Consider the following 14,380-nt stretch of genomic DNA (forward strand, 5'->3'; position numbering starts at 1 on the left):
TACATAAGTATTCCTTTTTCTATCTCTTTATGACCTTTCCCATCTACTGTATGTTTTTTCGCCTACACGTGACTTACACCTTCCTATTCTTCATATTGAATATTCATCTAATAGTTACGGAAATAAAAAAAAAAAAAGCTATACAAACGAAGATTTTATTTCTTGTTATGTATAACTTTATGCAAATAAAATAAAATAAATCAAAATGATATTATAGGCAGGGCAACATCAAGTAAATATAGCTAATGATTTAATAATAAAAAAAAACTAGTAAAAAAGAAAAGCAACTTACATCATCATAGGTAAATTTGACTGAAAGCGGTCTTCGAAGGGTGAAGATAGAGGTCATCTTTTTACCTTTTAAGGGTTTTTCTCCAAATAAGAACTGAAGGTTTTTACCGACTTGTCGAATTTTCAAATCTTTATCAAAAAATAAAGACATTGGAAATACCTGAAGAAAAAAAAAAAAAAGGAAAAAGAAAATTATCTGAAAAATAAAGACGTAATTTCTACACTGTAATTAATAACATTATAGAGAAACCGGTTTATGTCTATAAAACCCTTATCTCGTTGTAGTCCAGTAAGCTTAGAGTATCTGTGTAGATTTGATGATGGGCAGAAATAAAATCAAGAATAATGAATAACGAAAACACATTACAACAAATAAACAAAGGAAATAAAATGAAGCCGAGTTTACTTTTAAGGTCATAAATATAAAAATGCCTCCATAATACTAATCTTTCAGACTGGAATAAACACTTTTTTTTAAATTGAAGCAGAGTAGATAAAAGCTTAATTCAAATTTTTGTTAATTTCTGTTACTCATATAGCATCTGACACAAGGTCAATATGTTATGAGACACTCAACGCTTTTTGGTAGTCAGAGTCATTTAAAGATTTTCAAGTTTCTTTTCCATCCTCCCCGCGATTTCAGGAAATACAAACATAAATTAGACCAAGTATATGCACATATAATATGTCTGCAGTATAGTTGCCAAATAAACACATGAACATACATATATATATATATATATATATATATATATATATAACTACTTCATTTATTCGCATAAATTTAATATATGAAAGTATAGATTTATGCGTAAACTTTGTATTTGCTTCAAAAGTGCTCAATACGTCGGTAGAGCTAGTTAGTAATTTATAAAATATATATGCCGATTAAGCTACACTGAATATTCTGCGTTTCATCCAACTATAGGATTCGTCAGGCTTATGCGCGAATTCTGTCGTTGCTTCTTGTTTTTATATATGTTGAGGATTTCTAGTCAGCCAATCAGCTTTCTAGTATCCACCGCGCCCCTTCCTACCAGCCAATGGGCATGCATTTTATCAAACAAAGGATCTGTTTTAGAACTAGGTTAGTGGGTTTAGGTGGTCGTTCTCCTTTTTTTTTTTCTTTTTATACATATAAATATACCTATGTGCACACAACAATGCACATACATATACATATATACATATATATATATATATATATATACATATACATACATATATGTATGTGATCGTTTATGTATATTCATGTTTATTTAATTTATTTATTTGTTTTTTTTCCTATTGTTATTGTTAGTTTTAAAGCTATTTTGTATCGCTATCCTAGAGTAAGTTTTATTTTGTGAACACAGTTGTTTGCTATTTCCCGCCTACAGTTTAATAGATTTTGAGGTTCTTTAAAGTACAGGATAGAAAATTTTTTATTTAGACGACCCATGTAAATTATGCCTCCATGAAAAATTTTCTATCCTGTACTTTAAAGAACCTCAAAATCTATTAAACTGTAGGCGGGAAATAGCAAACAACTGTGTTCACAAAATAAAACTTACTCTAGGATAGCGATACAAAATAGCTTTAAAACTAACAATAACAATAGGAAAAAAAACAAATAAATAAATTAAATAAACATGAATATACATAAACGATCACATACATATATGTATGTATATGTATATATATATATATATATATATATATATGTATGTATATGTATATGCATTGTTGTGTGCACATAGGTATATTTATATGTATAAAAAAAAAAAGGAGAACGACCACCTAAACCCACTAACCTAGTTCTAAAACAGATCCTTTGTTTGATAAAATGCACGCCCATTGGCTGGTAGGAAGGGGCGCGGTGGATACTAGAAAGCTGATTGGCCGACTAGAAATCCTCAACATATATAAAAGCAAGAAGCAACGACAGAATTCGCGCATAAGCCTGACGAATCCTATAGTTGGATGAAACGCAGAATATTCAGTGTAGCTTAATCAGCATATATATTTTATAAATTACTATATATATATATATATACAGACATGACAAGAGTAAATAGACACTCTTAATTTCATTAATTATCCAAAGTGCTGCCAGAGAGTCTTGAGGGACTTAGACAAGATAATATTTTTGTTTGTAAATGTTTGAAATGGGGATTAATAATTCGTATTATTTGGATTATTTGGACTACTATAGCATTGTAAATAAAGTACTTCGTAAAATTCAATTCTAAGTTACATTCTTCTGGAGGTTGAAGATTCAATCCTCAGTTTGGTTGACACTCCAAATGCAATTGTAGATTACTTAGAATTTCTACCCAGTCATAGCTGATGGAACGAGAGTATGATACTCTCATGGATTAAATAAAGGGTTCCATTTGAAATTCCATACAGATCCCTTTGTTCAACAGAAAGATTCCCGAGTTTGACAGAAAGATTCTCAAGTCTGACAAGATACACCTGAAGAAGGTTGGAGGTTACATCAACCGAAACATTGTGAAAAATAACACTAAAGATGAGAACAGTAGTTTAAAGAATCCAAATAATACAAGATAGTTATTATTTTTCTTCACTATTTGAATTGAATAGATACTCAGTTAACAATGAAAAGTGGAATCTTGAGGTTTGTGGCGATTTAACGCTGATTAAGACCACTTTCATATTAACCAAGAAAATTACTCCTCTAAAACTCTAAGAATTCCAACGGTTCTTTGACCAATTAAATTAAATGGTGACATATAATAGATATATTTATATCTGAAATACAACAAATATCAATTAGTATAAAATATTGATATTTCAAACTTTTCCTCTTACTTTGAATGGTGCAAAATGCTGGCCATTGGCGAAGGAAGCAGACACTTTAAACATCTATGAGTTATTTTGTAGAGCATCTATTTGTTCATTTCACTCGTTTTCACTCAAAACAAGGCATGTTACTACTTGTGAGGGGCTACTAACTGGAATCATAAGTTGAGTTGTAAGATGTCTGTTCACATACATTTAAACTTCTACATGTTAATCTAGTCAGGGAAGCAAGGAACAGGAAGGGAATTTCAAAGTCTGGCAACATGTAATTTTTTGTGTATTAAATAGTTAGTAGCAGGAAATTACACAGTTACATCCTTCACCTGTTGTATATTATTGCCATTCATTCTATGGATGTCTGGCACAAACGCACACCCTATGAAATAAATAAATTTTTTATATCGTAAACTGATTCATCCATTTTTGAGACTGACTCCATATTCACCTCTTTCTTAAAAATCTATACGTAATAAAGTAATTTTCAGCCATTTTCAGGACTGAGTCCATATACCCCCTCCTCTTAAAAATATATATGAAATAAAGTCATTTTGAGATCGTAAACTGATTTAGCCATTTCCAAGACTGGCACCATATGCCTCCCCCTTTCTTCAAAGTATATATGTAGTAAAGTAATTTTGAGATCGAAAACTGTTTCAGCCATTTTCGGAACTGACTCCATATTCCCCACCTTTCTTAAAAAATATATATGAAATAAAGTAATTTTGTGACCGAAAACTGCTTCAGTCATTTCCGGGACTGAGTCCATACACGTCCTTCTCTTAAAAAATATATATGAAATAAAGCAATTTTGAGATTGTAAACTGCTTCAGCCATTTCCGGGACTGACTTTATATGCCTCTCCCTTTCTTAAAAAAATGAATACGGAATAAAGTAATTTTGAGATCCAAAACTGCTTCAGCTATTTCCGAGACTGAGTCTATAATCTTCCCCTCCCCCCTTCCTATTAAAAATATATATTGTATCACTTTTGTTCAAGCTAAAATCCCAAAACACTTGGAGAAGTTTGTGAAATATTTCTATTCTATGAATGTAGATCTCACAATATCATTAGATGAAACAAATGTTACAAGGTCAAGGAAGTGTAGTTTAGTCCGAGTTTCACATTTGCTACACCAGTCGCATCAGGGCAGTGACAGTGACTAAGTGATTAACATGGACTATGCCAAGAGGGAATCAAATCCATTCCACAGAAACACTTTCACTTAGGGATGTTGGCAACCTTCACGTTGTCTCTCCAGTAAGTATCTGAGGTCTTTCTAGAAAATATTCTAACGAAAGATATTGGACAAATGCATGCTCAACAACAGCGATGAAATCAGATAAAATCAATATGAATAAAACAGTAGTATGCATGTGTTTGTGTATAAATATTTAACCGATAAACTCTTACACTACTGATCACATAACACTGAAATTAACAGGAAATAGTAATCATACACCAAGGATGGTTTATAACGAGTAAAATCTTTGTTTGGATGGATGAATAAAGCATACATAAACGTCGGTGAGTTGAAATTAAAAATGTTCATTTCAACTTGACAAATATTTCTATTACTTCTGTGCATGCACAAATTACTAATAGCTTGAAGTGGTTTAATTTAAAAATCTTTCTTATCTATCTGCCTTACTTCAAATGGTAGGAATACTGCTGGAGTGCTAAATGTTTGGTTTCAATTTTAGCTGATGAGAATCAAGTCGTTTTTTTTTTAACTTTTGAAATCAGTACCCCATATTAGGTACGATATATTATTTAATAGAGAATTGTTTCTGTATTGGTAAATATCAAATCTGCATGAATTTTTTTTTTCTTTACAAGGGGGTGGCCACTTCTCAAGGCCTGAAAGGTCACTTGAAAATAAGAGTTAATGAGTGTCCAGTAGTCACTGAGACAGCATAGTAATCGTTAGTGGCGGAAATTGGGTATAATTTGAATATTTAAGAATTGGTTTATATTGGACTTGAAGATGACCATAAGCAGGCCTGTAGAACATCCTATCCTGCCTTGAAAGCTTCTCTCCTAGAACTGAGTTCCACAGATAGGCAGTTCTAGGAAAAAAGTTTTATTAATGGAATCTATATTTAGATTTAGTAACAAATAGAGAATAGGGGAAATTGTTGATAGTGACTGTAGTTAGACGAGTGATTTTTGTGAAAATTTAGCAAGAGAAGTATATATGTAGTATTGAAACCAAACATTTAGCACTCCAGCAGTATTCCTACCATCTGAAGTAAGACAGATAGATAAAAAAGATTTTTAAAGCTCAGACAAGCACTTGTCATGAAAATGACGATAGAACAGGAACAGACTCACAACGTCTCTTCTGTGGGAAAGAGGCTTGAAGGAAGAGAAAAAGGCATCACCCACTATATTTTGAAGCCAGTTTTGAACTCTATTAAGGTAGAATAACGTGCTCTGAGCAGCTCCTGCCCAGATGTAGCAACACTACTCTATCCTAAGATGTACTTGACTCTTATACAGATAAAGGACTGCATAGGAAGTGAGATATCTACCGGAGCAGTAGAATGATCCAACCATTTTTCAGGCGATCTTGGCAACGGATTTTGTGTATGCATTCCAGTTCAGATCAAGAGTGAAGGTCAGTCCCAGAAGCTTGTCAAAACATTGTGTTTCCCCAAGACAGGAGCCATTCATTTCAATTAAGATCAGATGGGGGTTAGAGTATTGGTGATGGAAAGAGAGAAGCTTGGTTTTAGATGAATTAAAATTAACCAGCCATCTTTTTCCTCATTGTTCTACATGCTTAAGGTCAGAAGAGAGAGAAACAGACAGATCTCGGTCATTATCAGCTTTGAAGTGTTGCCATAAATGGTAGTGCCATCTACATAAATGTCTACAAATGATCTAAGAATGTGATTTGGGAAATCATTGATGGAGATCAGTAAAAGAGTTGAACCCAAGATGGAACCCTGAACGATGCCAGCGTTGATACTATGAGCTTCTGATTTTTGCCCATTGATGATTACTCTTATAAATCTATCGGAAAGAAAGGATTTAATAATTTACGGTTATTCCATAGCTGGAGATCTTGTGAATTAGACCTTTATGCCATACCTTATCAAAAGCCTTTGATATGTCAAGAGCAATTGTTCTAAAAACAAAGCCCCTGTTAAGACGTTGACTAATCCTCTGTAATATCACAGTTAGTACATCAGCTGTGGATCTAGCAGAACATAAAACATATTGTATGTCACTGAGTACGTTATTTCGTCTGAAGTTGTTGACCACTTCTCTATTTAAACGATAAATCCGATGTATATATTCAACTATAGTTTTTCGTCCGCATGAAATTGAAGGCAGACTGATTTTAAGTCCACGTTCCATTCTCTTCCCCTTCCTCATAACTTCTCCCTTTGCTAAAATAGTTTGTTGTTAAAAAATGTTAAATCTCACACACTGCTGCCAAAAATGCGCTACTCCAAATCTTGATGTTCTGCTGTCAAAACTCAACTCTAGAGCACTACACACTGCTGACAACACTTGCTACTCTAACGTCCATATAAAAAAAAAATCACACTGTCTCTGAAAAATCGAGCTTTTTATATCCAACTCGAAACATTCTTGGCATTGACTGCCTATGATAGTACAACTTCTAATGTCTTCTTGACCATTTCTCCCAGAAAACCATTGTACCTGAAACCAAATAGCCATGTAGTCAAGGAGACAGGAAAGACCAAAGAGTGAGCACTGACCAAACCTCCACTATACAAGTGCAAAGAGAACTGGGACCTTGGGGAGGCTTATTGCCACTCAAATTCCAGTAAAGATCAATGGCCGTTGCCAACGAAAAAACAATGGCAAGCAGCTGTTGTGATAATGCAAATTTATTTGCAAATAGCATCGACAGAAGTGGAGAATACTGGAAATCTGGGAAGATTTGTTTTCACTCAGCTTCCAGGGAACACCACAGGTTGTAATCAATGAGATCTTTGATAACCTGTGTGAATGCTCCTTGTGAGACAATGTAAACTCCTCCTAATCATCATCATCATCATCATCATCATCATCATCATCATCATCATCATCGTATGACTCTAAAGATTCTAGTGTTGGCATTGGCTTCTCCAATATTTTTCTAGGCAAAATTATTTCTAGAAAGAGATTTGGTACCTATGGGAGGTACCACGAAAGTTACCTACATCCTAAGAAAATGATTTTTATGGAACGAATTGAATTTGAACTTGGAACACCCAGGTCATCAATTCATGTCGTTAACCACTAAAGCACCATCACCTCCCATAAGATAAACTAAGAATAACTTACCTCAAAGAAAAGCGTTGAAGGAATATCAGGAAACGTACTATCTTCAAGTGGCGCAATCTGTTGGTTAAGAAATGGCGAATTGTCAAAATTGAGCCGATATTCAATCTGACAGCCGTTGTCTGTATCTTTTATAGATAGAACTTTTGCATCCAATTCCACGCTGAACATTTTGGCACATTCCTGTAATTGTCCAATAACATACTCGACAAATCCGCACCTACGCGATATATAGCAGAGAATGCAACCATTGACATCTTCAGATTTCACCATAAACGTCGGACTCATCATTTTGGGATAGCCAAACCGGATTGTCTCGTGTAGGTTGTTGATCTCATGTAGGAAGTCGCGGAAGTAGCGCCCAGAGAGCATAAGAATCTGATCGTACTTGTAGGTCGAGCAGAACTTAAAGAAGCATTTTCCAAAGTAGCACATGTAACCCTCGGGAGATTTGTCCTGGATCACTTCACTGCATCCTTGTGCCAGTTTTACCATCAGTTCGTTATCGTACATGGCATGCGTTGTAAATGCTGTCCCTTCATCCAGGTTGGCATGTAACAAAATTTTCTTCCAGATGGCTCCACCATATTCGCGATTCACGAAATGCTCAATGCTTAAAAAAAGGAGTCCATACATTTTTTGACACTGCAAAAAAAAAAAAAAAAGAAATTAAATTATTCAATAGCCATCATTATACTAAATGTGAGTTAATCAAAGTTTATTTTCATAAGGCTTTTTTATATATATTTTAATCACATAAAATACACGCTAAAACATTCCTCGGTTTTGAGATTGAAAGAGATTCTATTTTTAACTGTTCGAATTCCCTGTAAACATTTATCTATGACGAAAAATATTTATAAATAGAAGTATGTGTTATAGTAAAACCCGCAAAGTACCTACATGCTAGAAATATTTGTTTGTTCGGGGATGCCTCATTCTTGAAACCCCACTTCTTTTAAATTAGCCGTAATTTGGAAATCCTTTTTTACTCATTTTGGTCTAGGAACAAAGGGTAACATCTGTTCTGTCCTCGGTCAGAGGAGGAAAAATCCTTCTTGACTAGGGTGTGTTTTTTTCTCTGACCCATTCAACATACACTTTTGTGGTCCAACTAAAGAAAATGACCTTGTATCTAACTTTGCGTTCATGAGGGAGCAAGTAAATAGATACATTTTTCACATACAATACTCAGCATATTCACGATTCAGAAAATGCTTAAAAAATGAAACACGTGCACTTTTTGACACTGCAAAAGAAATTAAATTACGCCATATCCATTAAGTGTGAGTGAATCAAAGTTTGTTTACATCAGGCTTTTTTACTATAATCATGAAATACAGTCTTAAAACGACTCAAGGAAGATCTTCAGTGATGCACTTCCTTCCTTGCCAATTTCGAGTTTTGCATCGACTAAGACAGTATCCCAATCTGACACCGGACACCCTAGATAATCTCCTTGAAAGCAATCTACTAAGTCTGCTGATACTGTAAAAAAATCATATTCTTACAATGTTTGGCCTTTCTTTTTGAGGATATGTCAGCCCACGTTAACTATATATATATATATATATATATATATATATATATATATATATATATATATATATATATATATATATATATATATATATTTAAATAAGGGGGTAGTCACCAACAATGTGTATTTTTTAACATTATTTTATTATTCCGTGTCTTGGTTTTTCATTGAGAATTATGTTTTGATCATTGTAATAATGATTTTAAATCATTGAAATCGTTTTTAACGCGTTTCAGACGTTCTGTGAAGCGTCCTCGTCAGAAATTATTTTCAAATGTGTTGGAGATGTAAAAATAGCATTTTTTTTAGTTCATTTGAAATGTTTCCAAGGGGTGGAAGCGTGTAAGTGTCTACTATTCATAGGAATGTTAAATTTTTATTACTCTTTTATTGGGCTGTGTCGAGGCCGCCAACCTTGGCTGTGGTCACTCCTGTGTTGTGTTTCTTTCTCTCACAACAAGAGAAACATTTCCCTATGAAATAACTCTGTCAATAATTTGATGTACAGGGTACTGAGATTTGGTAGGGAAATGTACACACACACACACACACACACACACACACACACACACACACACACACGTTCACTTTTATAGATATATAGATTATCATTTCGACCCGACGTTGCCCGGGTGTTTGGAGGTGTATGTTGAGAAAAAAAAAAAAAAAAAAGAATCGGTCTATTTTTTTAAACTTTGACCCCTATTATGCGTAGGGAATTGTACACAGACACACAGACAGAAAGACAGACACACAGACATGTTCACTTTTATAGATATACTAGCATGGGTTCCCGGCGTTGCCCGGGTATTTGGAGATGAATTTTGAGCAAAAAAAAATAATAATTGGTCAATTTTTTTAACTTTGACCCCTATTATGACCCCCTTAACATTTATTGTTTTGGGTTCAAATCAAGTTATTAAGTTAGATCCATGTCCAACGAACCTATATCTAAAATTTCAAGTGCGTAGACACAAAATTGTCGGAGGAGTTTGGTAGAGTTCTCAAAGGTCAAATCGTTGATCTTTGACCCCTTAATCGCGAAATTTCTGGCTGAAAACAGATCACATCGATTTTCCCAAATCTTAGTACCCCATATATCAAATTTCGAGTCTGTAGACTAAAAATTGACAGAGTTATTGCGTAGAGAAATGTACACACACAAACACACAGACAGACAGACAGACAGACAGACAGACAGACACTTTCACAATTATAGATATACTAGCATGGGTGCCCGGAGTGGCCCGGGTATTTGGAGATGTATGTTGAGCAAAAAAAAAAAAGTGGTCAATTTTTTAACTTTGACCCCTATTATGACCTCTTACAATTTATTGTTTGGGGCTCAAATTAAGTTATTAAGTTCAAGGAACCTATATCTAAAATTTCAAGTGTTTAGACCAAAAATTGTCCGAGGAGTTTGTGTAGAGTTCTCAAAAGTCAAATCGTTGAACTTTGACCCCTTAATCGCCAAATTTTTGGCTGAAAACCGATCACGTAGATTTTCCCAAATCTCAGTACCCTGTATATCAAATTTCGAGTCTGTAGACTTAAAACTGACAGAGTTATTTCGTAGGGTAATATACACACACAGACAGACAGATACACAGATACACATTTTCACTTTTATAGATATAATAGATATACTTGCATTTAAGCCCGGCGTTGCCCGGGTGTTTTGAGGTTCATGTTGAGCAAAAAAAAAGTGGTCAATTTTTTAAACTTTGACCCCTATTATGACCCCTTAAAACTTATTGTTTTGGGTTCAAATCAAGTTATTAAGTTAGATCCTTGTCCAAGGAACCTATATCTAAAATTTCAAGTGTTTAGACCGAAAATTGTCGGAGGAGTTTGTGTAGAGATCTCAAAAGTCAAATCGTTGAACTTTGACCGCTTAACAGCCAAATTTCTGGCCGAAAACGGATCACATCGATTTTCCCAAATCTGATCTGTGCGCCACAACCAAGAATAGAAACCAAAACTGCTGAGCTAACAATTTACTTTTTCCTTTGACGTTAATTCCTGAGCTATGAAGACATATTTACTGCAAGGCTAAAAATTAAAACATTAATTAATAGCTATTATGTTACGCATGCATATTCGTAATGCCGTCGTTCGACCTTCACCTGGCAAATTACATTTTTCTAATTTTCACACTTTTGCACCGATTTTATAGTTTCGTATGGGTTCGAATACTCTATATATTAAGTTTCATGCTACCAAAAACATGTAGACCAAAAACTAACAGAAGAGTTTAGTAGGCAAATTTTTTAAACAAATATACGCATACATAAATATATATAAAAAGAGTTTTGTGTTCACTCTAACCTTTTTACGCAAATATTATGCAAGTATGAATCATGTAGAATATCTGAATCTACATGAATATAATTATATTAAAGATGATCATTCCATAAGAAAACAAAAATATAATAGGGAATTAATTAAAATGAATGTTTAAAAGAATATGCAAATTAGCTAGATCTTTTGCAGACAAAGTTGTATTTTCTTTTTAATTAAATAGAAAAAAAAAAAAAAAAAAAAAAAAAAAAAAAAAAAAAGGGTCTTTAATATGAATATCAATACACAAAAAACCCAAACGCGTGCATACGCACATTATTTATATATATATATATATATATATATATATATATATATATATATATATATATATATATATATATATATATATATATATACTCGCAACAGTATCATTCTCCCTCCCCACGGACACAAACACTTGTAAAATATCTGATTTTTCTTTCTTTTTTTTTATTTTTATTTTTTTCATTTATTAAACTCTGATTATTAACTTCTAACCCTAACTACATTTTTAAATAAAAAGAAAAGAATATCCAAATATTATTATTATTGGCTCACAAGGAGCTTTCACACAGGTCATCAAAGATCTCTTTTTGAAAATAGCCTGTGGTGTTCCCTGGAAGCTAAGTGACAACAAGTCTCTCCAGATTTCCAGTAATCTCCACCTCTTTCGATAACATTTTCAAATAAATTTGCATTATCGCAACAGCTGCTTGCCATTGATTTCTCGTTGGCAGCGGCTATTGATCTTCACTGGAATTTGAATGGCAATAAGCCTCCCCAAGATCCCAGTTTTCTTCGCACTTATTCAGCAGATGTCTGGTCAGTTTCTTGGTCTTTCCTTCCTCCTTAACTCTACTTGGCTAATTGGTCTCACTCTTTTTTTTTTGGGGGGGGGGGACAATGATGTGGTAATGAGAGGATAGGGGTGGGGTTAGAGAACTTATAGATATGCGAGCCAGTCCCCTCCCGCCGTCTTTCCCTTTTGTGTAGAGTCGGTCAATATCGTCCTTCGGGTGTAGTAGTCATGAGTTTCCTTATTATTATTAATATTATTATTAATATTATTATTATTATTATTATTATTACTAATATTATTATTATTATTATTTTGTTCATTTTATTGGTCCACCGACTTAGTAGGATTTGAACCTTAGAATTCATCCTTATATTAAAAACAGATAAATTAATTGACTGGAAAAGACCACAAACACTCTTAATTTCGGACTAGGAACAAAGTGTAATATCTATTCTGTTATCGGTCACATGAGGAAAAACTCTTATTGAAGTGGGCAGTTTTTTTTTTTTGTTTTTTTTTGCAGGGACGTGCAGAGAGGGAGGATGCTATGGGCGCCCACACACCTGCTCCTTTTACACCTGTTTTAAAAATGCTCTTTTCAGAGTAATGTACTATAGGCCTGTATCTCACCGTTAATATATTTTTGCCGTTTTTTTGTTGTTGCTTTTTTTTGTTTTTTTTTTCACTTGAACACCTACCTGAAAAAGTTCTATGCGCCCCACTGGTTTTTATAATAAAAATGAAATAGTTAATAAATGGTTGCAGCAGTATTATTCTCCCGCATTCCCACAGACACACATACTATCAAATATTTGATTTTTTTTTTTAATTTCTTTTTTACTTTTTTCATTTATTAAACTCTGATTATTAACTTGTAACCGTAACAACATCTATAATATAAATCTCACCTGTCTGTTTATATGTATGTATGTATGTATGTATGTATGTATGTATGTATGTATGAATGTATGTATGTATGAATGTATGTATGTATTATGTATGTATGTATTTATGTATGTATGTATGTATGCCTAAAATTTTCGCCAAAAGCGATGGATTTTCACGAGATCGGTATAGTTTTGAAGCTAGATCCTTCGGACGACAAATATCGAAAAATTGGCCAAAAACATTAATTCGTTCATCCTCAACAGGAGGATCTTTTTTTCTTTTTTTCTTTTTTTTTTTTTTTTTTGCGTTGTCATTTTTCCAGGTCATCATAGCGGTTGGAATGACTTTACTTAATTTCAATGCTCCGAACTTCCAGTCGCGTCATGTTTTTTTTTTTTGTTTGTTTTGTTTTTTTTTTTTTCATGTAAGACGTCAGGGTTTTTTTTCATTTAAGACGTCAGGTTTCTTTTCACTTTCTCTTCCGCCTTCGTGTCACGGGTTCGAGCCTGCCTGCTTGCCTACTACCACTTTTTTTTTTTTTTTTGCTCAACACACACCTCCAAACACTCGGGAAACGCCAGGTACCCAGGCTAGTTTTTAAATAAAAAAAGAAAAATATCGAAATATTATTATTATTATTATTATTATTATTATTATTATTATTATTATTAAAAACTGACAAATTAATTGACTGAAAAACACCACAAACACTCTTAATTTCGGGCTAGGAACGAAATGTAATATCTATTCTGTTATCGGTCACATGAGGAAAAATCCTTATTAAACTGGGCAGTTTTTTGGTAGGGATATGCAGAGGGGGAGGTGCTAGGGATGCTCAAGCACATGCTCCTTTTTCTCCTATTTTAAAAGTGCCCTTTTCCGAGGAATGTATTATAGGTCTGTGCTCCACCGTTAATATATTTTTACTGTTTTTTTTTTCACTTGAGCACCTGTGTTGGACTTTTTTTTTTTTTTTGTATCAATAATTGTGCACCCCCTGTATACATTTATTATATTTTTATTCTGGTTCTTATATTTGATTTTCTGTGTTTTGTATCTTTTATTGAACTTGGATTAGTACGAAACTCCCTTTAATTTGAATAAAAGGACAATGCTAGCTCCTTGGTAAAGACGTCACAGGTCCCAGCGCGAAACTCGGTCTCTTTTGGATTCCAGTTGTGAGGAGATTGGACGCATCTTATTGCCTGTCGTGCACGAGGATTTTCCTGAGCCGTTCATTCAAAGAAGTATAACCAGGCAAAGAATACCCAGTCGATTTATTTACGCGGCTCTGGTTTGCACGTATTTTGAAGGAGAGTAATTTCCAAAGACTTTAAATTGAGGAAAAATACACATGTGCTATCTGCTATCAATTTTTTGTTCCTTAAAGTTTGTTGTATTTGAGAGAGTGATTAGAAAGTACTCCTATTTGAAT

General features: G+C 33.7%; 1 protein-coding gene across 2 annotated transcripts in view; it reads right to left on the bottom strand.

Annotated features, from left to right (window-relative positions):
* The window catches only part of LOC145292971 (soluble guanylate cyclase 88E-like), a 233,096-nt gene that overhangs the window by 129,151 nt on the left and 89,565 nt on the right, over positions 1 to 14,380 (bottom strand). For both annotated transcript variants that reach the window (XM_080139206.1, XM_080139205.1), the window contains 2 exons: positions 7,400 to 8,041; positions 293 to 451 (listed from right to left, as the gene is read on the bottom strand). In XM_080139206.1, coding sequence (XP_079995332.1) covers positions 293 to 451; positions 7,400 to 8,041 — 801 coding nt within the window. The remainder of the gene's footprint in view (positions 1 to 292; positions 452 to 7,399; positions 8,042 to 14,380) is intronic.

The sequence above is a fragment of the Euprymna scolopes genome, chromosome 14 (assembly GCF_053919585.1).
Source record: "Euprymna scolopes isolate OS-2025 chromosome 14, ASM5391958v1, whole genome shotgun sequence".
NCBI lineage: Eukaryota > Metazoa > Mollusca > Cephalopoda > Sepiida > Sepiolidae > Euprymna > Euprymna scolopes.